Source organism: Notothenia rossii, assembly GCF_949606895.1.
Source record: "Notothenia rossii genome assembly, chromosome: 2".
NCBI classification, from domain to species: Eukaryota; Metazoa; Chordata; class Actinopteri; order Perciformes; family Nototheniidae; genus Notothenia; species Notothenia rossii.
This window is the reverse complement of record NC_136904.1, coordinates 1,745,138-1,771,769: the sequence shown is the minus strand read 5'-3', so window position 1 is coordinate 1,771,769 and position 26,632 is coordinate 1,745,138. Positions and strand designations below refer to the sequence as shown.

The 26,632-nt window shown below is 42.3% G+C and overlaps 1 protein-coding gene across 4 annotated transcripts in view; it reads right to left on the bottom strand.

Annotated features, from left to right (window-relative positions):
- The window catches only part of LOC307029064 (uncharacterized protein), a 32,331-nt gene extending 5,965 nt beyond the window's left edge, over positions 1-26,366 (bottom strand). Inside the window, exons 1-2 of one of the 4 annotated variants that reach the window (XM_079664649.1) lie at positions 25,968-26,366; positions 20,743-22,275 (exon numbers count right to left, since the gene is read on the bottom strand). In XM_079664649.1, coding sequence (XP_079520775.1) covers positions 21,137-22,275; positions 25,968-26,154 — 1,326 coding nt within the window. In that variant the 5' untranslated portion in view covers positions 26,155-26,366 and the 3' untranslated portion in view covers positions 20,743-21,136. Of the gene's footprint in view, positions 1-7,508; positions 8,743-20,742; positions 22,276-25,967 lie in introns of those variants that run through there. The other 3 variants (XR_013805207.1, XM_079664648.1, XM_079664647.1) reach the window with 3 other exon arrangements.
- Positions 26,367-26,632: the final 266 nt, after the last annotated feature.

The following is a 26,632-nucleotide window of genomic DNA, read 5'->3' as shown; positions in this document are numbered from 1 at the left end:
GGCCAAACGGCGGTACTACACTTCCGTTTGGTTGCTGGTCCCGGAAACACTTTTTCCCATTGACTTACATGGGGAAAGAATGGTCTGTAAATCGTTCGATAATTTTTTTAAAACTAAATAAACCACCCAGTATGAACACTTGTATAGCCCTTATTAAAAACATTCGTTCCTCGAGTTGTAAAAATGTGCTAATAACGTTATTCTGAGAGTTATGTCCCTCTGCATTATGAACGCGCATCTAACCCACGGGACCGCACCGCCCGGCACGTTCATGTTACGTGTTCAGCAGGTTCAGCACTACATGCGTTTATCTTTACCCATGGATGCACAATAACAACGGACCCATATCGTCTCACTGCCAGCCCACGGAGCTGCAATAATGGATATATTGCACATGTTTGCTGTAATTCATCATTTGTAAAATATTATACTACATGGGCTGTATGATTAAATCTTGTACCGTAAATGTTGTATTAAATAAAGTTAATATGACCGACGTTAGATTAACGTCCCTGTAGCTTCTTATTGCACTAAGAAGCTTATTGCACTGTATGTATGTATGTATGTATGTATGTATGTATGTTTGTATGTATATATATATGTATGTATGTGTATATATATATGTATGTATGTATGTATGTATGTATATATGTATGTATGTATGTATGTATGTATGTATATATATATATATGTATGTATGTATGTGTATATATATATATCTATATATATAGATATATATATGCAGTGCAATAATTATTTCATGCTAAATGAAGCTCTGTTGCTTGGATATCACTAGATCCTGTTACAGCGTAATATAAGTACATAACGATTGATGTGTACATTAGCATAATTACTAGCTAGCCGCTAGCTGCTAACTGCCGCCTCGTTAATATCAAATCCATCATAATAACAAGCCATTACCATGCTGTCATGAACGTGCGGTGCTGTTACGTGTAAGCAAATTGACGTGCTTGATGTGAACGAGCATCTTGGTTAAAGTTGCGCATGCGCTATGAGCGCACATATGGGTACTTGTCAGGCATGCCGGGTAATCTGACATTTCGCTCTCTCAAAAGTTGGAACATTTTATCATCATGCGCCAATGAGCAACTCTCATAGGAATGAATGAGGCTCCACCTCCCACGCTGTATCCAGTTCTTATTATACATCCATTGTTCCCTCAACAAAAAAGCGATGGGATTTCTCCACAGGATTTTGGAAAATAGCTGGAAATAAGGTCTGTGGAAAACGAACCTGTTTGATGAATGCACGTTTTGTTAAGCCGGATAATATCCACATGTCTACCCTACTTTTATAATTTTCTAATCACAGGGCTCGACATTAAAGACTGCCCGATGGCCCGGGGCCATCTAGTATTTAGCTCGGGCAATGAAGCCTCACCTGCTGGTTGCCCGATTGGGCAATCTATTATGCCAGTATCATGCAGCTCGCGGATCCAGTAATGAGTGACCCGACAGTAAAACTAAACATATCTATAACTAGTTACGGTAGTTTGAGAGGTAATTAAAATAGCTACGTGTGATATTCTAACCTGAAGTGTGTGTTTTGTCCGCTCACCGCTGCATGTGATCATGCAGAGCTGCGTGTCGACTCGTCAGCAGCAGCTGACTCTCTCTCCCGTCAGATTAGACTTCACTCGCGTTTATGTCCATATCTATCATTAGCTAGTTCTAGCTAATGATATGACTACTTGCTTATTAAAAGACACCTAAACAATAAGCGTTGCTATGCAACTGGGTGAGGCCACACAGTATAGCGCAGCATTATGCATTTGTACCTCAACTATGAGAGACAAAATTAGAAGAAAAAAAAATCCAGAAAATCACATTGTCTGATTTTTAAAGAATGTATTTGCAAATTATGGTGGAAAATAAGTATTTGGTCAATAACAAACAAACAAATTTCTGGCTGTCACAGACCTGTAACTTCTTCTTTAAGAGCCTCCTCTATCCTCCACTTGTTAACTGTATTAATGGCACCTGTTTGAACTCGTTATCAGAATAAAAGACACCTGTCCACAACCTCAAACAGTCACACTCCAAACTCCACTATGGCCAAGACCAAAGAGCTGTCAAAGGACACCAGAAACAACATTGTAGACCTGCACCAGGCTGGGAAGACTGAATCTGCAATAGGTAAGCAGCTTGGTGTGAAGAAATCAACTGTGGGAGCAATTATTAGAAAATGGAAGACACACAAGACCACTGATAATCTCCCTCGATCGGGGGCTCCACGCAAGATCTCACCCCGTGGGGTCAGAATGAGAAACAAGAACGGTGAGCAAAAATCCCAGAACCACACGGGGGGACCTAGTCCATGACCTGCAGAGAGCTGGGACCAAAGTAACAAAGGCTACCATCAGTAACACACTACGCCGCCAGGGACTCAAATCCTGCAGTGCCAGACGTGTCCCCCTGCTTAAGCCAGGACATGTCCAGGCCCGTCTGAAGTTTGCTAGAGAGCATTTAGATGATCCACAAGAGGATTGGGAGAATGTCATATGGTCAGATGAAACCAAAATAGAACTAGAAGTGTTTGGAGGAGAAAGAATGCTGAGTTGCATCCAAAGAACACCATACCTATGCCTAGCCAGTCTCCAGATCTCAACCACATATAAAATCTTTGGAGGGAGTTGAAAGTCCGTGTTGCCCAGCAACAGCCCCAAAACATCACTGCTCTAGAGGAGATCTGCATGGAGGAATGGGCCTAAATACCAGCAACAGTGAAAACCTTGTGAAGACTTACAGAAAACGTTTGACCTCTGTCATTGCCAACAAAGGGTATCTAACAAAGTATTGAGATGAACTTTTGTTATTGACCAATTACTTATTTTCCATAATTTGCAAATAAATTCTTTAAAAATCAGACAATGTGATTTTCTGGATTTTGTTTTTTTCTCATTTTGTCTCTCATAGTTAAGGTATACCTAGGATGAAAATGACAGACCTCTCATCTTTTTAAGTGGGAGAACTTGCACAATTGGTGGCTGACTAAATACTTTTTTGCCCCACTGTATAATTTACACAGTGCCTGTCAACCGGAGGAGAACGCTTCCATTTCTCCTCCTACTTGAAACACTTCGGAGGGATAGGGTCTGCAAAATTAGTTTGTGTGTGTATATATGCTATATGCTCTGACCGTTTCACTTCCTACCTGCCCGACCTTACGTTACGGCTGCGCCGCGTCAAAGATAGGATTCATCCTAATTTTAGAGGAGCCCTGCGCCGAGGCGCTTCTGGGACGCTTCTGAGCCGTAACGCGCCGCGTGTGGTGGAATAGCACCCCTTGACTAGAGTGGCCGCGATCGCCGTGAGCACCGCGGCGCAGCCGTAACGCGCCCGTAACACGCCGCAGACGGAGCTGGTGGGATCTAGGGGTTACGCTCGTGTTGTGTTCAAGGAACCTGTCCTTGGCCAGGAAAAACAGGCACTCGCTTGTTTAATTATTTTGCGATCTAGATTTCTTCTTCTTTTTTGAAGTGAGAAGTTGTCGGACGGACTCCCACCCCCCAAAACGAAAACTCTTCGGTTCTCCACGAATTACACAAGTCACCCAAAGCAGCGTTAAAAAAGCGGGAGGCGCCGAAAAGCGACTAATTTGCATCACTGGAAATGGGATGAAGAGAACAACCAACCCAGAGTTCTTGTAGCATCTGACAGCCTAGCAGCTCTGTGGAGCTTGAAATCTGGGATGTCTGTCTGCTGGGTTAAAATGTAGGGGACTTGAAATGTCCTTCCTTTGAGTTCCTGCTCATTTTGTGGTAGAAGGGAATGAGGAAGTAGACAAATTATCTAAACTATCGTTAAAAAGACAGTCAACAGACAAAAGAAACACAATTAAGTAAAACAGAGGTTTAAAGTTGAACCATTATTAATGTTCATTTACGGAAAAGCTTGGCAAGAATACTGTGATGTCAGCGATACAGGAAGGCATCTCTACAGCATCCAGAAACATGTAGGGGTAGACGACGAAGCAGGAGCCCACGGGAAGAAAAGGTCATTACACATTTAAGGACACACAGGACTAAACTAGAGACTCACAGAATTGGCATTCACCCCACTGGACTCTGTGCAGATTGCAATAAACCATAATCCGTCAAACATGTCTTAATAGACTGCCACAAGTACGAAAATGAGAGGAGAGTGCTAGCTCCTAAGTTAGCTAACGGAAAACTCAGCCTTACTGTGGGGAATTTGCTATAGGGACATCAGAGGAAGTCTTTAAACTGCTGAAAAAAATCTTAAAAACAACTGGAATTAGAGAAAGGATTTAGGAGTAATTAAAATTTTGGGATATAAATTTGCATTTATGTATTTAATTTTTCCTGCCAATCTACTGCTCTGACCTCCAGTCCAGTAGGTGGCGGTAATGCACCCATGTGTGCCTACAGAAGAAGAAGAAGAAGAAGAAGAAGAAGAAGAAGAAGAAGAAGAAAGAGAGATTTAATAAAGAGTCTAACGTGATAATAGAGAGTCTCTAAAGTAGGGTGACCAAACGTCCTCTTTTGCCCGGACATGTCCTCTTTTCACGCCCTGTCCGGGTCGTCCGGGGGGGGTTTATAAATTCATGAAAATGTCCGGGTTTCGCGGACCGTTTGCATGTACTTAAATTGACTGGCGAATTGCACAGAATACTACGGTACTCTGTTGCGTGTGTGACGTAATCCCTGAGTCTGAAGCTTTGTGGGCGGCTCTACAACTACGCTGACACACAAACAGAGGAAGGGGACAGAGCGGATCGCCGCTCACATTCACAATGCCAAAGCGCAAATGTACTTTTACAGATGAATTGCAGAAGAAATTCCAAATGTACCGGCCCGGTCGGAACAAATGGGAGACGGAGTGCACCGTGTGCAAAGCTTGCACATATGTGTGTGTGTCCAATAAAGGTGCAGGCGATCCTAAAGCGCACATGGACACAGACAAACATAGGAAAGCTGTGCAAGGTGAGAGTTTGTCGGCAAAGTTGACAGACTTCTTTGTTAGACCAGGCAAAACAGAGGATGCTGTAAATGCAGCGGAGGGTGCGTTTGCATTTCACACTGTGAAACATCACAACAGCTACAGATCTATGGATTGCACAAGTGCCTTGCTAAAAAAAGCATTTCCAGACTCTGACACTGCTAAAAAATTCAGTAGTGCACGCACTAAAACCAAAGCCATTGTCAATGGTGTTATAGCGCCCCACTCGATTGATGTCGCACATGAAGCACTCAAAGAAATCCAGTACTGTGGTGTTTCTACAGACGGGAGTAACCACGGAGCAGTGAAAATATTCCCAATCATAATCCAGTACTTTGACTGGAAGAGGGGTGGCATGCAAACAAAATTAATCAAGTTTAAAGACACACCAAATGAGACAGCAGAAACCATTGCACAATATCTCATTGAAACATTGGCAAAAAACAATTTGTCTGAAAAATGCATTGCATTTACTGGCGACAATTGCAACACAAACTTTGGAGGAATCCGACGTGATGAAGGGGGAAAGAATGTGTTTGCAAATTTGAAGAGGTTGCTGCTGAAGAACACTCTAATCGGTGTGGGTTGCCCAGCACACATATTGAATAATTGTGTTCATCATGGGGCAGACACAATAGATATTGACCTTGAGAATATCATGTTCAAAATCTACCAGTTCTTCCACATTTACACTGTGCGCACTGAGAGCCTGAAGGAGTACTGTGATTTTGTTGACATTGAATACAGAAGGATGCTTTCTCACAGCAAGACAAGGTGGCTGTCATTGTTCCCAGGCATTGAGAGGATGATACAGATGTTTCCAGCCTTAAAGACATTCTTTCTGTCTCAGCAAAAACCACCCACAGTGATCAAGAAGTTTTTTGTAAACGAATTCAGTGAGATCTACCTCTGGCACATGCACTCACTCATGTCTGCGTTCCACACCCACATTCAAGACATGGAAAAGGAGAACTCCATTATGGAGGTAAAGAAAACAATGAACAGCATCCACACCATTCTTCTTGAACGCAAGAGCAACAACTGCATGTCCCTTAAAGTTAAGGGACTAGTGGCACAAAAGCATAGTGATGGACTTGGTAAGGAATATGAGCAGTTCTGTGCTGATGTGCAAGGCCTGTACAGTACATGTCTGGAGTATCTGGAGAAGTGGATGACTCCCATGGAAGAGTTCTCCACATTCACGTGGATGGATCTGAGTGAGCCACCAGAGTGGAATGATGTAGAGGTCTGCATCAAGTTCCTAGGAGAGAAGGGGGTGGTAATTGGTGATGTCAAGTGTTTTGACCAGGTCACCAATCTGAAGAGATTCACAGAAAGGTGCAACCGTGATGAGGAGTTCAGTGGCCTGCAGGTGCACCAGAGGTGGACCAAATATTTTGAGAAGGCCAAAAGCATTGCATGTTACTCAGAACTACTGAAGATTGCCCAGTTTGTCTTTGCACTTTCCTCTCACAATGCAAATGTTGAGAGGGTTGTCTCACTGATGCAGAGCCAGTGGACCAAGGAGAGGAACCAGCTGTCTGTTGAGTCACTGAAGGGGATTCTATTTGTGCAATACAATTTGAAAGACATGTCTTGCAAAGACTTTCATGCTTATTTGTTGAGCAACCGAAACCTGCTGGGAAAGATCAGCTCCAGCTAAATATCGATGGGCAGACAAGGAGGATGAAGAAGAAAAGCAGGATGAAGAAGATTGAAGTATGCAGCTATGCAGAGAGAGAAAGCTATGTAGCTGTGGGAGAGAAACTTTTAACTTTTAATTTTAAATTGGGACCCTAGAAAACAGTTTGAAGCTAGAAATATGTGAAAAGTTGTCGTTTCACTGTGGTTGTTTACAATGACAGGGCCTGGAATTGTGTTTACAAACATTTAAAGTAGGCTTATATTTGGTTCATGGTGCCTCAAAATGTGTTTGGTTTGATTTAGGTAATCAAATGTTATGTTAGGTTATGTTCACTAATGGAAATTATGCAAATGTGAAATCCAAAACTGCATAGTGCACTTTTCAAATAATTACATTAGTATCTTTGGGAGGTTACTGTTTTATTGTTTACATTGACAAGATACAAAGAGATTATTTGTTAAAGCTGGATTTTCTATTTTCTACTATTTCATATATTTTGTTATTTATTTTTGTCCAGTAAGACTTGAAAAGAGCGCTATTATTTTGTTACAGATTGATGTTTAAGTTATTCTTGTGCATTTGAGATTTGTCAGAGATAATTCTAGGCATAATAAAGCATGTTGATTGTTGAGTAACCTTGGTTTGGTGTGTCTTTGGTTATAGAGAGATATTATTGTGTTATATACAGTAAAATAATATAAATAATAATTGTATATCCATACAGAGGAAGCATACTTTAAAACAATAAGGCATCCTTGAGTAAACGTTGTGTATCATTAAGTATCTCGAGGCTGGGGGCAGCATGTCCTCTTTTTTGGAAAATATGGTCACCCTACTCTAAAGAGTCTAATAAAGAGAGAGTGAATAAAGAGTGAACAGACCTGCTCGGTGGATCTGAAGCTGAGGCTGTAAAACAGTGTCCAGTAGTTTCCGGTGTCTCTCGTTCTCCTGTTTTGAACGAGACAGTTCCTCCTCGTACTCTGCTATCGTTCTTTCAAACAGAACAAAGATGTCTTCAGCAGCCGCAGTGAGTCGCTGCTTCACCAACGAGAGCAGCACAACACTCATGTTTACTAAATCACCACTTCCTGTCTCTCTCACTCTGTGTTGCTAGCGTGTTACCAGCTAGCATGCTAAGCTAGCATGCTAAGCTAGCTTCTAGAGTCCGAGCAAAAGGCTTCAGAAGAAAGAGCACAAAGTCAGATGTTCATCCAGACACACAGACGATGGATCAGATGCTCAGACACACAGATGATGGATCAGCTGCTCACACACACTTCCTCGGGAACACCGAGAGAGAACCATGGATGTAGCGAGAGAACCGACGAGACACGATCTGGTTCCAATTTAGAAACAGAGGGGCCATCACTTCCGGTGCAGAGGACTTCAAAATAAAAGCGGATATAATTTCCCCTTCGACAATACCTAAACCTTTAAGATACATGGAGCTGCGGAGAGAAACTGGTGTATTTCTCCTGAAACACCTTTATCTATATCATATGGATTTCCACTCTTCCTGTAATATAATAGAGACTTGAGGTGGCTAATCTCGGTCAATAGACTTGCGGCCAGAGTTGTAGTCTCATGGAGCTACTATGTCAAAACTAAAACAGGTCCGATGGTCAACTGTGAGAAGGACGAGACTTTACAGCACCTCCTCACGGACTGCTACAGAGCCGAGGAGGTCTGGTCACTCCTACGAGGCATCGGTTTTGAAATTCAATGTCAAATATAAATCAATCATGTAGCCTATTGTATCCTTGATGAAAAGATGGACATAAATTACAGGGAACTTTTTCGGCTCGTAATTTGCATCTCTTGTATGAAGGTCTGGAAAACGAGATGCAAGATGATATTAAATCAGACACTAATAAGCAGTGACACCATCGTGAAACAGATACTGACCAAACTAAGAAGAAGAAAAACCCTGGACAAGTCCCAGACTCAGCCATGGGGCATTTTGAGTCTGTGACCGGTTGGTGACTGAACTGAGTCTCACTGGAATACAAACTAGCTCTCTGTTTATGCTATTTATATATTTATGCATTGTGTGTTTTGTGTATTATTAATGTAACTTTTGTATATTATGTATTGCCCAAATAATTTAAAATAAAGTAAACAAGAAACCCTGGTTTCCGGTCGAATTGTCCAAAAATATTTGTCCACAACCTAACTCTCTTCATGAGTTTTAAAAGTGTCTCTGACTCTTTACAGTTTCAACAATTGTATCTCTGTTAGCAGGGATAACAGCTAATGCATCATGGGGGTTGTAGTTTTTAATAAACTTTAGAGAGATCCAGGGGAAGAAACAAACAGTGCCATCAAGGGGTGGAGCTACAGCAACACATGGGGGCAATACAAACTGGAACATTCAATAAAAGAGAACGACTGATCTATATAATAGAGAGAATACATAATACTTATCCTGAAAGAAGAATTGGTTTTGCGACGTTTTTATTAAATAAGATAAATAAAATATGAAGATAAAAAAGTTAAATGTACAATAATAATGATAATAATAATAATAACAATACAGTGTCAACGAGTTTATCTAAGGCCTGTTAGCATGGGCGGCTAACACATAGCTTCCAATGCATAAGATGAGATGGTCTATATTGATCCCAATCTGGGAAATGATTGCGTTGCAGCAGCATAAAAGACAAGGCATTGCACATGAGAGAAATTAAAAGAGTAGAAATAAACACTTCTAAAATGTAAACATCTCAAAACAGAAATAAAACCGCATTAAAAAAGAAGAAAATATAAATTTTGAAATACAAATTTACAGTAAATTAAATATAAAGCAGGATATTATATACATTAAGTGTGTAAGGAATGGAATATTAAATTAAATATAAATGTAAAATGTACATTGGGCTAAAAACATCTCTGATTTGTAAAGAGCGAATTACGACAATTCAAACCAAGAAATAAAAAAATATATAACAAGGTGGTCTACCTTACCACTCGCCCTAAACTCAATAATTGAAATCGTTGAACTAAATGTTCTACCTAGATTTCTCTATCTATTCCAATCTTCACCGGTAGAGGTCCCCCAAGGTCCATTTATAAATTGGGACCCGATTGGGACAGACTGATATCCAGATTTGTTTGGGGGGGAGGCCAAGAGTTAGGAACAGAACTCTCCAGCTACCCAAAGGAAGAGGCGGTATGGGTTAAGTAAAATGGTCCAATAACAGTGCACACATTGGATCTATGGATTCAACATATAATACAAACATGAGAATCATTTCAGCATTATATCAAGGATTTAGCAAAAAATTACAAACACTCAACTAAATATATCAAGGTGAGATGGGAGGAAGAACTCCACATAGAAACACCAGATGAAGATTGGCATGATATGTGGAGGATCCATCATTCATCCACCAGTTCACGTGGAAGAATCTGATTTGTGTCTTCATAACACCAAAGGTGAAGAGTGAACCGATGCACAGTCCACAGAAGTGCTGGCGACAATGCGGTTCTTATGATGCTGACCATATTTTTTGGCAATGTCATAAAATAAAAAAATGTCTCTTATTTTCTCAAACCACGAAACACGAAACACAATTCACAAAACCATTGCCTCTTTCAAATACAGTAAATGGAAAGAAAAACTTTGAGGAAAAAGAAATACAACTGTAGGAGCCATTTCCTTAGTTTATATTATTTTGTATCTTTTTAGAGTACATAGCCTGAGATTCTGTGTATTATTTAATTTGAGTGCGTTACTCCTGCAGGTCGATGTGCTGCAGCATAAAACGAGAGGTGCTGCAGCCTACTGGTGTGGCTGACTGAAGCAAACAGTTTTTAGACCTTGCTGGTTGGGAGCGTCACAGCTTGGTTCTTTATTGTACCTTTAACATTGAAGTATCAGTTTATACGACAAATAGTTTGTTTAAAAACGTTTATTTATTTTTGCCTTTTTTGGAATAAATCTTACTTTTCAATCGCATCTGGGCATTTATATTTTTTCTTTCAAACTACAAGCTTCTATTCCTCGGTCAGCCCCACGAGTGAATCACAAACAAAGGAAAAAAAACAAATGGATATCGTGGTCACTACAACGGTCTAAAAACTTGCTTTTGGATGAAGACCCGGAAGAAAGGTTTGTGAAGGAGCAGCGGCATCCAGACTGTTGGAGCTATAGCCTATATCTCTTTATAGTATTTAATAGTTTAACATTTATTCTCTTGATGTTTATAGTGTTTATTGTAAATGTATTCTTAGTTAGGGTCATTAGTTAAAGTAGTTTCTTTGCTTTTATTTTGAAGGCATGTTTTGGGCACTGGGTGATTAGAGCACCTGGTGTAATTGTCTATATTGGAGACAGGTGGGTGGTGGGAGCCAGAGCACTAGTAGGCAAACGGTTTTTTACAAGGGTGTTTCAAGCCACAGGAAAAGAGATATAGGAAACATGTTCATTGTACTTTGTTATTGGAATAAAATGCACAAGTGGAGGTTCTTGTCTGGACTTGGATGATCATTGCCCTGCGTAAGATCCGCTAACTAGTGCCTCAGCGGCTGTTCTATAGGATTTTGGCCGCTGCACAGACAAAGGAACAATGGAGACTGCGCGAACCAGGAAATGCCACAGGGGTAAATAAAGTTCAGAAGTCTCAAATAGTGTACAAATAGTTGAAGAAACTGGATGGATTGGAATTATTCTGTTAAAGAGCTTCTTTTTGGAGAAAAAAAAAAGTCGGGCCCCCCCAACACAAATAGTCACGTAATGGGCCATGTTAACATTTATTAAAATACATCAATATGAACGTGAGCATTTCTTTAAAAAAAAAAAAAACACTTTGCTAGAACAGTGATAATTACGGAGCCCTGGAGGGTTCGAGAAAAAATAAATAAAACGTGGCCACGCTTTACTTTCTCGTTCGCACAAGATACCTTCTCGTGAGAACGCTTTATTAACTCGTGCGCACGCACGCGTGTGTGTGGGCATTTGTTTATGATAGTATTGTTCGTTCCAGTGCACTTCGGCAGGACTACAGCACATTGAGATTAAGATTAAACTAATTTCTTTCACTTGGGAATACACATAACTATGGAGAACCAGATTTGTGTAAATTACTGTTCGTGGTAATTTGAAAACAAATGCCGGTGGTGTCGGACACACACAAACACACCGAGCACACACACACAGAGCGTAATTGAGCACATACACACACACACACACATCATGCGCCCCGGTGACCGGACATCTCCTTCATAAAACGAGGGGGAACACTCTGGTAGTTCGATGTGTGTAGAGGTGTGTGTGGTTAAATGTATAGCAGCCTCGATCTCTATTCAGCTGTTCAAATTGTAGCAGTGGCCGCAGAATAAATATATTAATTTAACAGTTTGGTTAAACCACGAAGTCCGACAACGCCACCCGGGAATTTCACCAAGGGAAATGTGACAAGTTTTAAGTCACTTGGACACACAGGTTCGGTTACTCATGGAACAAGAGACGTGGTCCAATTATCAAAAATAGAACAGTTTATTTGTATACAATAGTAAAAAATACAATTTATAAAAACAGTCACACAGGGCTATATCCAAAAGGGAGAACGAACAAGGGGGCTGAGGCTTACCAGTGGGGGAGAGGGTCAACGAATGAGTGGAGGGATCCCGCAAAAACAAACTTAAGTCACCCCGGTCACACGTGTTCCACACTCACACAATCACACGGAGAAAAGATCCAAAAACCTGGGGGAAGCACAGCACACGGAAAGGGGGAAGCCACCACCTCGGACACCAACACCACCACCTTCAGCTCTCAGTAACTAAAACAGGAAAACAGGGGAAAACACAATAAGTGGGGGACAAAAGCACAGAATAACTCAAAATGAAATAAACCAAAACCAAAAATCATGCGGCATAAACAAAACTATGCAAAAAGCAAAGAAAGAAAACCTAAACCAAAACAGTTATCATATAAACAAAAAATGAATTGACCAAAGATATATCGACACTAATTAGATATAAAATAAGCCGAAAGTAAAGAAAGAAAATAACGAAAGAAAATAGGAATAAACAAAATAAACTATTAATGAAAAAGAACAAAGTAAACAAAATAGTTTAAATTGGTGAAGGAAATAATAACTAAACAGAAGGGGTTAGCCCAGCAGTCCAGTCACTAAAATCCCACTAGGGGAGCGGACCTATACAGAGTAGGCCACGCCAAACCGGCCCAACCACAGTAGCCAAAAACGAACAATTTAAGTAGCGTCCAGCAGCACAGGATCGGTAGGGCTAGATCTGTGACTCAAGAAGTTGGTTTATGTGTTCCTTCACTACCTCGTAATCAGACGGGGGAATGCGCCTATAGCGTTGCTTCACGGGGACGTCATCAAGAAGAGGGATGTCATGAGAGATCAAGGTGGTGCAACCCAAGTCCCCTTCGTGAGCAGAAAAGACAGATGTGTGCTTCGTCAAAAGAGACCGTACCTTAACCTGTTCTTCAGCAGGCAAGGAAGACAGGTCTAGAGCATCCAGCTGGTCAGGCACAGAGGGAAAGGCAGCCTGGGATGCCACTCTGGCCACACTGGATGGTACTTCGGTGACATCAACAGGCAAGTTAACCAGCCTAACTTCATCGAGTGTGCCTACCAGTGTGCGGGGATAGAGCAACACTTCTACGGAGCCTACGTTCACAATAGGGATATAGGCGGTGCCCCTTTCCACCCGAACCAGAGCTGGAGAGGCAAGCAATCCAGCCGGAAGACCCGAATCCAAGGGCTCAAATAACACAGTGTCACTTGAGTAATGCTCTGAGCATGTGGCTGCAACAATCTTCATCATGCCACCAGGGATACGACAAGCCTTCCTTCCACGCACTTTTTCCCCTCCTGAGATGCCAGGGGGGGGCTGCACACTGGACTGATGGCATTTTTGCAAAGCCTGAATGAATGACTGGGGGGCCTCAGATACAGGAAGTAAGGAAAACGAGGCCAATCCATGCTGTCCAAAGAGCTCTTGATAACATCTGCGAATGATGTTCATCCCCAAGATACCAGGGACTGCAGAAGAGACACCACCGGGGGGGTCCTTGACCACCAACGCGCCACAGCTTGCCATTACCTTTCCACATAGCTCAACGTCCAGCTCCAAGTAGCTGATGTAAGGGATGGCTAACCCATTGGCTGCCCAGAGCTGCAGCCAGTGACAAGATCGAAGCTTCTCTTGGCCCCAGGGCTCAAAGTGCTGAAGGAAAAAGCTCTTTGTGACGGTAGACACCATGGACCCAGTATCCACCAAGCAAGGAACCATAACTCCCCCCATGCACATCTAAATGTGGAAAAGACGACATGAGCTTAGAAGCTTCTCCTGAGCCTGTGACTCCACCCCCCGAACTGTGGCTCTGTAATTCGGCGGGCGCTAGTTTTCCGATGGCTGAGTGAAACGGCGCTGCCCGCTAGACTGTTGAGCAGGTGAGGACGGCCGAGCACGAGGAGCAGCACGTACCCCATCGCACTCTCTGGCTAAATGACCGGGTAGCTGGCAACGTCTGCAAATGATGGGGCCCCTATAAGGGGGGGTGACTGCGCAGCTGAGAGTCCTTGAAACGAGAGATGTTCTGAGTAAGTGTGTTAAGCTGCTCTTGCTGGAGTTTTAGCATCTCTCTCATCTCACTCAGTTCAGACACCTGGGAGCCTGTCACCACCTGAGTACCACCCTGAACTCCATACTGTAGACCAAGAACTAAAGGGACAGAGTGACTTCGGCCCCTATTAGCACCAGATAAACCCTCCCGCTCCCACCTGATTGCTTCCGCCCTGGCATCAAGTAATGCTGCAGTAGGTTGCCGACGTACAAACTATTTTAACTCACGTCGCAATTCACCGTCAATGACATGCTCTACAAATTGGTCGTGCAGCAAAACCTCTGCATTAGGCATGTTGTCAGGCGCCCGCTGCTTTACAGATGACATAAGACTAAGCAACGCAAGGGAGAATTCCTGCAAAGTCTCCCCTTCTTGCTGTCGTCGGGAGAAGAAAGCCTCTTGTAAAGCTACGTAAGAATCAGAACAACCATACAGCTCTTGCAACACAGCAAGAACTTTAACAGGGTCTTCCCGCTCTGCACTTGAACTGTATTTTATACAGACCTATACAGAGTAGGCCACGCCAAACCGGCCCAACCACAGTAGCCAAAAGCGAACAATTTAAGTAGCGTCCAGCAGCACAGGATCGGTAGGGCAGGTAATGATACTGCCGTAGGCAATTCCAAACCGAACCAGACAAGATAGCCAGAAGCAGACAATTAGCACTTAGCAGCACACAGGATCAGCAGTACGGGTGATGACCCTGCGTCAGAAACCTGTCTCTTTTCGGTGCAGCAAAACAGCAGCGGTTCTTTAACCTGTTAAGCCCCGAGCCTGTTTTTCAGGTCTCAGGCTCGAAAATGACATGCCCAGAACAAATTACTATCTCTTCACTTCTAAAAGGTCAATTAATAATCTATTTTCTCAAAGCAATGTTAAACCTGTGAGTTGGATGTAGAAAAGTGAGAATCAATATAGATGTTTTTATTTTAAATTCAGATTGAACAAAAAAGCATTACTTATAGTGAAAACCACCCTTGAATGATGGGATCGGAGACTAAAAGCTTTAGGAATCCAAACTATAACATATAATAATTACCCTGTTTCAAGATTGATGCAAAACAAGTGATATTTGACCTTTTTAGAGAGGATTAACAACAAAACAAACACTTCTGGGGTCATTTGGGTGTATTTGTCATATCTCTGGAACCCAGTGGTCGATTTTGGTGATTGACACCTCTTTTGAACCGTTGGAGCCAATAGAAACGAGGGGGAGTTCCTAAATCCACCTACATGTTACCATTGACGAGTGAGAGTCAGAAAACAGCAAAGGCAAGACGTATTACACTTAGATCGTTGTTGAATTAGATGAGCTTTATTCAATGGTCCAGACGACATACAAACAGGAGGACACATTTCTTCGCTTCATGGTAAAATAAAGTTATCAGTCTCAAAAAGAACACGGTCAAAAGACTTTTCCGCTTCCCCGTCTCATCACCATCAGTTGTGTCCAACAACCTACCATATATAGGCATATACCCATGCACGTGATACCGACGCACATATCATAACAAATAAGTGAATTTTAAACCATAGTGTGACTCACAAAAATGCTTGATAATTAAGAGTTTAATCTAATTTATATTATTAAGCCTAACATTCAGACAATAAAATCAAAAGGAAAATGTCTAACATACCAGCCCCTAATTGCTTATTACATAGCATTTACCAATAATAAGTCAATTAAACAAAACATATAACATCCATCCGTAGCATATTTGTATACTCAAGTCCATGTAAGACCAGTACTGGAGTGTGTAGGTCTAGTAATAATTGTCTGTAATTGACCTCAGTTGGCATAGCCATCTTTACAGTTCTTCCTCCAATTCTCAGAATCCCAGCATCAATGATAGGGTCCAGCTCGTATAGGGAGCTTCCTCTATTGCACTGTTTGGCTTTTTCCAGCAAGGCAAAATCCTCCTTGAAATGCTGTCTCTGCTCGTGGCCAATAATAGCCTTTTCAGCATTTTCCGTGTCCTCTACTGAAAGTCTTAGTGCAGAGGTGCCCAGTAGGCCTACGTCGACCGCGGGGGCAATGCTGGTAGATCGAGAGTCATTCATAAAAAACAAAATCCAGCTCCGTTAAAATAAACATGATCCCTCCTCCCTTGGCCTCCCTGCCACTTAATCCAGGAGTTAATAACACGATAAACACGAAAAATCTCTCTCCCCCGTCTGTGTGCGAGGGGGGCGGGGCAGTCTACACACATACAGCTGCTACATGCAGCAACACACGGCGGGGATAGCGGAGAGAAGCGCTCCGAGGTGTGGTTAAATGTTACCCGTCTTGAGGTGGACAATGCTCCTTGCCAAGAGAGTTTAGCATGTAGGAGCGGTAACACGAGCAATTTGTCTAAACATTTAGCAAAAGTGCACCACATCCAGATGGAGGAATGCACCGGGTTCCACTGTCTTTCTAGTAGCTCTGTAGCCCCGTCCACGAGTAACGTTTCCACGTCAGGTGTTATGTATGCTATCAGCAACACACAGAGTTAACTCAATTATACAAACATGGGTTAATGATTAGAGGCAACAGAGTTACTCTTTATTTTGTTAAAGTTTCAGTTATTCTGTTTACAGTTCTGTCCTCAGATTATTTAATACGATTTGTTAAAACATTGTTGTTTCTTTTGATGTGAAATATTATTTATTTAATTTAAATAAAAAGCAATGTTAAGTTAATTTAATAATATTTGTATTTTTGAATCAAGTATTCATCTTTATTGTCTAAATTGTTAGTTTCCACATGCCTAAAACAACCTCAAGCTAAATCTAAAAGTTGATGGCTAAATAAGAGCGTTTGAGATATTGTGCAAGGCAGTAATAGTCCCAATAGTCCATTAATCGTTTCATTAATCGATAGATTCATCGATTATCAAATTAGTCATTTGTTGCAGGCAGCCCTATTGTAGTCATCCCATGTATAAATAAAACGTTATTCAGCAACCCTTGCAATTTGGGATTTTATTTTTGGTTGGTAGACCTCGGTGAGCTGGCCATTTCAAAAGTAGCTCACCAGCCAAAAAAGTGTGGGCACCCCTGTCTTAGTGCATTAGCTGAAGGCCTTTTAAGCAGAAGCATCTGATCCTTCAGCCTCTTCCCTTTATCCTGCTTTGCTCCAAGATCAGTGGAGCAATCTTTCCTCTTTTCTCTCAGTGGAGCAATCTTTCCTCTTCATAGTCGTTTTCTGGAAAGTCGTTAATATATTGTCTTTCACTAAGCTTCTCAAGGTGAACAATCGAGGTCCTGTTCACTACTGCCACGGGGGTTTCATCATCCAGATCTGTGGAAGCATTAGGTGGACCATTAACGACCCATCCTAACAGCGTTTTCACTGGATAGGGGCCATTTCCTTGGGTATTTATAACTCTCCATGGTTCCATAGCCTTTGGAGTATTTACTCCAATAGGAAGTCCCACGTCAGCATCTAATTCTCTTATTTGGATTTCCTGCAGATAAGGCCATTTTTTGAGGTCCGCCTGGGTAAGAATGTTTCTTTTGGTAAAAGGGATTTTGTTGAGTGTAAACCTCGGGCAAGTTTATATATTTGCCATCTTCCACATTGCCCACTTCTAGACCCGTTACCTCCAAACTCTTGACTGTTTTCTCTGTTGCCATCGTTTGAAGAAAGACTTCAGTTCTCCGTCCTCTAGCACCAAGCTGCATCATGAGCCCCTCTGTGCAAAATGTGTCGGTACTACCAGGGTCCAGGAATGCATAGGTCAGCATGCTTTTATTTCCATGGCAGAGTTTCACCTTCACTGGCACTATGGAAAGTATGCTGTCTTTACCAGCCCTGATTCCTTCACCTTCTCCTACTGAAATAAAAGCACTGCTGATGGATGTCTCTTCAGGCCTTGCTCCTCCACTCTGCCTTATCATGTTTAAAGTTTTCAGTTTCAGGCTTTGAAGATCTTTTAATGTGCAGAATAGTTGGATGTTTAGCATGACAGACTTGACAGGTCCTTCTCCTGTTACAGTTCCTGCTCAAGTGCCCCACCTTCAGGCAGCCAAAGCATAGTCCCTTCTCTTTCAAAAACTCAATTTTAGCTTAATGAGATATTGAATGTATTTTATGGCATTCAGCTAAAGGATGCATGCTGGTACAAAAGGTACATGAGGTGTCATCGTTAGTGGAGGAAATGTAGCTTTTAAGAGGGGATTTGTCTTCTTTGGGTTTCTCTGCATGGCTGTCTGACACTATAGCCACTGTGGTAGCAAAACTGCTTCCCTTGCACTTATTTCGACTTAAATCAGCAGGAGTTGTTTTGAAAGTCTTTGTACTGTTAAGTTGATGATCGTGAATGTCACCAAAGAGAGGGTCTTGAAGTATTCTAGCTTGTTTTTTAATAAATACAACAAGGTCATGCAATCTTGCTCTTCGATATCTCTGATCCAGAATATCACAAGCTGCTGTTCTCCACTTCTCCCTTAGTTTGTAAAGTAGCTTTGAAAGAATGAGCCGTAGGTTGGATGGCAGGTCCAGCTCCTCCATGTACTGCAGATCCCTCATTGCATTACAGAAGCCTCTCAGAAAAAGTGCATAACAGTGCAGTGACTTTCCATCCTCTGCCTTTATAGTGTTCCAGTTGAGAGCTTTTCCCATATATGCGTTTGCTATCTTGAGTACATCTCCAAAAAGCACATTTAGCCGTCTCTTAGCTTCAGCAAAGCCACTATTAGCATCCATGTGAAGGCAGCTTCTCACCAGTTCTCTGCAGGATCCTGAAATATATTCTTCCAGGTAATATAATCGATCCTGGTTACTGGTGGTTTTCTCCTCAATGCCATGTTGAAATGCCCTCATAAATATTTGATAATTCAGGGGATTGCCATCAAAACTGGGATTTCCCTGCTGGGCAGTGATGTTTGTTTTGGTTGAAGTACAAGTAAATCAACAAAGTCATTTTGTCTTTGCATCACAGTCAGGAAATTGTTATTATACATTATTATTTGTCCCTGTAATTCCTGCTTCTCTAGCTGTGTGTTTAGGGCTTTGGTTTGTATTACCAATATTTTCTGGTGGTCTTGGTTGTTGGTATAGAAGCCTTTGAAGTGGTGTCTTGGGAATGGCTCCAAACTCAGCAAAGGAAATTGGAGACGGCTCTGCATCCATTGACATATCTGATTTGACTCTGTAGCCTTTTAAAATAGTCATTCATACCATCATATTTTGCTCGTGTTGGATTTTGTGAACCAGTCTCAAAATGCTCCAGGACTTTCATGTTTGCATCAGATTCAGCTAGGCTGGCTTCCATTTCCATTCGTTCGGATCTAGCTTGCAGTTTAGCCTTTTCAATTTCAAATGCATGCTTTTCCTTTAATCCTGCTGTCCGGGCAATGATGGCAGCTCTTTCTGTTGCTATTTTGAGGTGGGTTGAGGATGCAGAAGGAGTTGCTGATCCTGCTTTTGAACCAGGTGAGCTCCTCCTGGCTGATGCATTGGACACACTGTCATGGGGTTCAATCAGTGTATGAGGATCCTTTTGAGAGCTTTTCCACATTTCCACATCCTTAAAGAAATTCACGAATGCAGACATGTTTGGTTCATACCAATCCATTCTCTCAGTTTCCCTTATTTCCTCAGATAAAAGCATTTGAACAAGTCCATGACACACCATAAATTCATTGAGTAACATCTTGAACTTTGCAACAGCTTCATCCACCTTTTCCATATTTCCCCCTTGCACCATTAATGCTTTAATTTCATTCATTCTGCGATTGGCTGAGAGTTTTAAATCTCTCCTCTGCCACGGCTACATCAGCTGGAGGTATATCAGGATCCATTGTTTCTTTTTCTTTAATTAATCCACATGAAATAAAGTCATTAATATTTCCAAGAACAGTTCTTCGTGAATCCTGTTTTTGTGCCAAACATTCCTTTAACGTCCGCTTCCTTAACTGCGTGATAGTTAATTAATGCATTTCATTGTTCAAGCATTCCAACAGCAATTGCGGATATATCCATTTAATATCATCCTCAGTAAGCATCATGATATCACTGGATGGATTTCCCGTTTTGTCAAACATCCGTAACTATGCACACATCAGTCCTTGCATTGTTTGACGAAACGATCTCTTTGTAAACAGTTTCATTCATAAATTCCGGGCCGGCATGGCTTACTCACGGCCTCCTCCTCGGCACTTTAGAACGTCCGATCGCCGTTTCCAAAGCAGAGCTGAAATCCACACGAATCCTGTGCTTGTCCCTCAAAGTTGAATCCACAGCTTGCGTAGTCTTTTGACTAAATGTGGTGGTGTGTTAACCCTAGTCTACATTTAATAGCCACCTCTGTCGGTGTTGTGGGTTTTGACGCGCCTCTCTTTGTTTCCAAACAATTCAGCGGAGATCGTTGTTGAATCGGATGAGCTTTATTCAATGGTCCAGACGACATACAAACAGGAGGACACATTTCTTCGCTTCAAAGTAAAATAAAGTTATCAGTCTCAAAAGAAACATAAAGAACACGGTCAAAATACTTTTCCGCTTCCCTGTCTCATCACCATCAGCCATTCACACCCATTCATACAGAGCAGTGTACCTTACTCTAGGACCTAACATTCAAACACATTCACACACCGTTGGCCATGCCATCGGGAGCAACTCAGGGTTAAGTATCTTGCCCAAGGATACATCGACATGTTGACTGCATGGGCTGGGATCGAACCCACAACCTTCTGGTTGAAAGACGACCACACTCGCTCACAGCCACAGTCGCCCAGCTGTGTCCTATCAACCTACCATATATAGGCAAATACCCATGCACCTGATACTGACGCATATATCATAACAAATAAGTGAGCCTTAAATTAATACATTTTAAACCACAGTGTGACTCACAAAAATACCTGATAAGTGAGTTTAATCTAATTTATATTATTATTAAGCCTAACATTCAGATGGCTCTAACACTCTGGATCTGAGTTCCTGGCTGGTTCTGGTCCTCCACAGTCCTCTCCATCAGCTTCTGTTTCCAGGTGTTCAGCTGAGCTGCTGGCTGGAGACTCTGCCTCTCTGTTCTCCTCAGTTTGAGTTTGATGAAGCTGTGAGGACTGACGAGCAACACACTTATGGAATTTGATATGATGACTCCGGTTGAATCTTTTGTCACAAACACTGCAGCTGTATGGTTTCTCTCCTGTGTGGATTCTCATGTGTTTCTTTAAATCTCCAATCCCTGCAAAAGCTTTCTGACAAATTGAGCAGCTGAATGGTTTCTCTCCTGTGTGGACTCTCATGTGTTTCTTTAAATCTCCTCTCTCTGCAAAAGATTTCTGACAAATTGAGCAGATGAATGGTTTCTCTCCTGTGTGGATTCTCATGTGTTTGTTTAAATATCCTCTCTGTGCAAAAGATTTCTTACAAATTGAGCAGATGAATGGTTTCTCTCCTGTGTGGAGTCTCGTGTGTTTGTTTAAATTTCCTCTCTGTGCAAAAGATATCTTACAAACTGAGCAGCCAAATGTTTTCTCTCCTGTGTGGTTTCTCATGTGCCGATTTAAATTTCCTCTCTGTGTAAACGTTTTCTCACACAAAGAGCAGCCAAATGTATTCTCTCCTGCACTACGTCTTGAATCACTGACAGGGTTTGAACCTGGTTCTCTGGTGTCCTTCCAATCAGCACTGTCTTCAGTCCCAGGTTCAGAAGAGTTTTCAGTGTCAGGTTCAGAAGAGTCTCCAGGGTTGTCCTCAGTCTCTGGTTGTAAATGTCTCTCTGGATCTGAGTTCCTGGCTGGTTCTGGTCCTCCACAGTCCTCTCCATCAGCTTCTGTTTCCATGTGTTCAGTTTGTCTTTGATGAAGCTGAGAGAACTGAGGTTTCTCTTCATCGTCTTCACTCTTCACAGGGTCAGGAGTGAATGTGGACTTTGTGATATCAGCCTCCTCCAGCCCTTGAAGCTGCTCTCCCTCCTGACTGCTCCAGAGTTCCTCCCGTTCCTCTTTAATGTGTGGGGGGGGCTCTGGGTCCTCCTGGTCCAGACTGGAGCTCCACTCGTGCTGCTCAGGGGGAACCTCTTCTTTAACCACCAGCAGCTGCTGGACGTCTGCAGGAAACAGGAAACACATATTCAGAGAAACTGTAGAATATTAGAATTTAAAATCTTACCATGATTAACACTTCTTTAACTTTGCAGCCCTTATCCATTCCTTATTTTAAATGCTTTTCCAGATGACCTGGAGAGTTTCAGGACAACAGGTGAGTTAGTACTGTCTCTGATCTAAAACGTAGTTTCACTGCCGCTTAGCAAGGTGTCGGCCGTTCACGGAGTGTGAGGCCTTAGCCTTATAGTTTGTGACCTGTCTGCAGAGTCGTTAGCTGAGAACTGGTGTTGGAGTTTCTCAGAGTAGTCGTTTAGCATCTCTCTCCGTCTTGCTAAACTTGTTCTTGGACTCATACAGGTGCATCTCAATAAATTGAATATCCTGGAAAAGTGAGTTTATATCAGTAATTCAATTTATAAAGTTTAAACTTATACATCACATAGATTCATCAAACACAAAGGGATTATTTCCAGCGCTTTAATCTTGATGATTGCGGTTTACAGTTTATGAAAGCCAAAATTCACTATCTCAGAAAATGTGAATATAAGGTGCACATCACTTTGTTTGCCCTGGTTCTCAAAGGAGCACCTGGAGATGTTGCTTTCATCCTTAAAATGAAATAAACCGTAACTTTTGAGGGGCTTTTGACTTTATTTGCCACACACGGCACTACCACATTAGCACGACCAGTAATCCTACAAGCTGTCATCACTACCCTCCTGACTGTTCTCCTCACTGTTCTCCTCACTGTTCTCCTCGCTGTTCTCCTCTCTGTTCTCCTGACTGTTCTCCTGACTGTTCTCCTGACTGTTCTCCTCACTGTTCTCCTCACTGTTCTCCTCACTGTTCTCCTCTCTGTTCTCCTGACTGTTCTCCTCTCTGTTCTCCTGACTGTTCTCCTCTCTGTTCTCCTCTCTGTTCTCCTGACTGTTCTCCTCACTGTTCTCCTGACTGTTCTCCTCACTGTTCTCCTCACTGTTCTCCTGACTGTTCTCCTCACTGTTCTCCTGACTGTTCTCCTCACTGTTCTCCTGACTGTTCTCCTCTCTGTTCTCCTGACTGTTCTCCTGACTGTTCTCCTCTCTGTTCTCCTGACTGTTCTCCTGACTGTTCTCCTCGCTGTTCTCCTCTCTGTTCTCCTGACTGTTCTCCTGACTGTTCTCCTCTCTGTTCTCCTGACTGTTCTCCTCACTGTTCTCCTGACTGTTCTCCTCACTGTTCTCCTCACTGTTCTCCTGACTGTTCTCCTGACTGTTCTCCTCACTGTTCTCCTGACTGTTCTCCTCACTGTTCTCCTGACTGTTCTCCTCACTGTTCTCCTCACTGTTCTCCTCTCTGTTCTCCTCACTGTTCTCCTCTCTGTTCTCCTGAGTGTTCTCCTGAGTGTTCTCCTGACTGTTCTCCTCACTGTTCTCCTGAGTGTTCTCCTGAGTGTTCTCCTCACTGTTCTCCTCACTGTTCTCCTCACTGTTCTCCTCTCTGTCAGACATGGTAGCCGATGATGTAGGCCTACTTCTTTCTCTCTGGTTGAGTCTGATTAGCTGCTGGTTTTGGGTCTAAAGTCTCTGTCTCATCTTAGACAAGTGGATGTAATCAAATAAGTATGTGAACATAACCAATAACCCATAGCCAATAACAAATTAATGTAACTTATTTTATTTGTGTTGTTCGTTCATATCTTATTTGACCTTAACATTTATTTTATTTATGCATTTTTTTTATCTCTCCAGTTTTAAAGGATATTTTCAGTTACTGTCCTCTAGTGTACATTGGAATGATTTCAAACCTGTTTATCCCAATAATTATAAAGGAGTGCCGTGGAAATATGTGTTTACATAAATTGTGACCAAACCGTTTGAACTTAGACTAAAGTGAACTATTTAAACACTCAGAGTCCTTTACCTCACTGAGCTGCAGTTATCAGCCTCTCAGTCTGACTGGAGAGGACTCTCCCTCCACATTATTGTAGACACATCTTCTTCTTATAGCCGTTAAAGCAGCTAGCACCAGATTCTAATAACAAAAGCGCCGGTACCGGTGCACCCTCCCTCTCTCCCTCGCACTTTGGCTGTGAGCTGCGGGCGCCAGATTAGCCAACATCGCCCATTTTCATCACTTACAGTGCCCATCGTACAGGGCAAAGGAAAAGTGTAACCGGGGTGAAAAGGGTGTTACATTTACTTAATTATGAATATTGTTACATCAAGGCCGAAAATTAGGATGAGCACCAACGGTCAAAAATGTTTTTTTCCCTCCCAGAGCTACCAGAGCAGCGCCTCCCCAGATCTGGCGCCCTAACCTAGGCGAACATCTATAATGCGGCTTCGGGCCAGCCCTGAGTTCATATCATAGGTTCATATGCAACTCGTAAATATCTTTCTCTCCCTCTCTCAATGTTGGTACGCAAATGCACCTTTTTTCAAATGACCCGGTGCTCTTTTTTTGGCGGAGTTGCGCATGCGCACCTGCTGGCCCTGAATATAACATAAGACCAATACAAAAAAAGATTTTTTAATAATATAGAAATGCTGTCCTTCTGAAAAGTATGTTAATGTTCCTGCTGTCAGCACTTGGTTGGACCTCCTTTAGCATGAATAACAGCATCAAAGTGGCGTGGCATGGACACTATCAGTCTGCGGCACTGCTGAGGTGTGATGGAAGCCCAGGTTGCTTCACTAGCGGCTTTCAGCTCGTCTGCATTGTTGGGTCTCGTGTGCCTCATCTTCCTCTCGACAATACCCCTACAATAATTCTCCAAAGTCTGACTTTCTTAAATGCAGAATTTTTCAGAAAATCTCAATTCTGACTTTTCAGATAACCTCTTAACCTATTTTTTAAACCACACAATTCTGAATAATTTTCTCAAAATCCTGACTTTTTCCCCAAATGCTGAATTTTTCATAAATCTCTACAATCTGGCCTTTTCAGAAAACCTAAGAATTTTGACTTTTCATTCAAATAAAATAAATTCATTATTTTCCATTATATGTCCAAATCCTGACTTTTTTTCTAAAATGCTGAATTGTTCGGATAACCACTTCTTACAACCAAGGTATGCACAAGACCATTTCTGCTGCGACATTCAGGCGGTAGGGTCAGAAGGCAACATGAGAGCATGGATCCATCCTGCCTTGTATCAACGGTTCAGGCTGGAGGTGGTGGTTTAACGGTGGGGGGGGATATTTTCTTGGCATACTGTGGGCCCCTTAATACCAATTGATCATCGTCTAAATGACACAGCCTACCTGAATATTGTTTCTGACCATGTCCATCCCTTTATGACCACAGTGTACCCATCTTCTGATGCTACTTCCAGCAGGATAACACCCCATGTCACAAAGCTCTCATCATCTCAAACTGGTTTCTTGAACATGGCAATGAGTCCACTGTTCTCCAATGGCCACAGTGACCTGATCTAAGTCCTATAGAGCCCCTTTGGGATGTGGTGGAAAAAGAGATTGGAATCAGCCGACAGACCTGCCAAAATCTCTGTGGAGTGTTTCCAGCACCTTGTTGAGTCTATGCCACAAAGAATTAAGGCAGTTCTGAAGGCAAAAAGGGGGTCCAATCCGTTCTAATCAAAAACTGTATAATTACTCCAGAAATATTAAAATGGTGTCAAATAGAGTGTCGGATGGCAGAGACAGCAATAAAGAGTCTAAAGAGTTAGAGAGTGAATAAAGAGGGAACAGACCTGCTCTGTGGATCTGAAGCTGAGGCTGTAAAACAGCGTCCAGTAGTTTCCGGTGTCTCTCGTTCTCCTGTTTTGAACGAGACAGTTCCTCCTCGTACTCTGCTATCGTTCTTTCAAACAGAACAAAGATGTCTTCAGCAGCCGCAGTGAGTCGCTGCTTCACCAACGAGAGCAGCACAACACTCATGTTTACTAAATCACCACTTCCTGTTGAACACACTGTTTCTCTGTGTGCTTCAGTCTCTGTTAAACACACTGTTTCTCTGTGTGTGCTTCAGTCTCTGTTAAACACACTGTTTCTCTGTGTGTGCTTCAGTCTCTGTTGAACACACTGTTTCTCTGTGTGTGCTTCAGTCTCTGTTAAACACACTGTTTCTCTGTGTGTGCTTCAGTCTCTGTTAAACACACTGTTTCTCTGTGTGTGCTTCAGTCTCTGTTAAACACACTGTTTCTCTGTGTGCTTCAGTCTCTGTTGAACACACTGTTTCTCTGTGTGTGCTTCAGTCTCTGTTGAACACACTGTTTCTCTGTGTGTGCTTCAGTCTCTGTTAAACACACTGTTTCTCTGTGTGTGCTTCAGTCTCTGTTAAACACACTGTTTCTCTGTGTGTGCTTCAGTCTCTGTTAAACACACTGTTTCTCTGTGTGCTTCAGTCTCTGTTAAA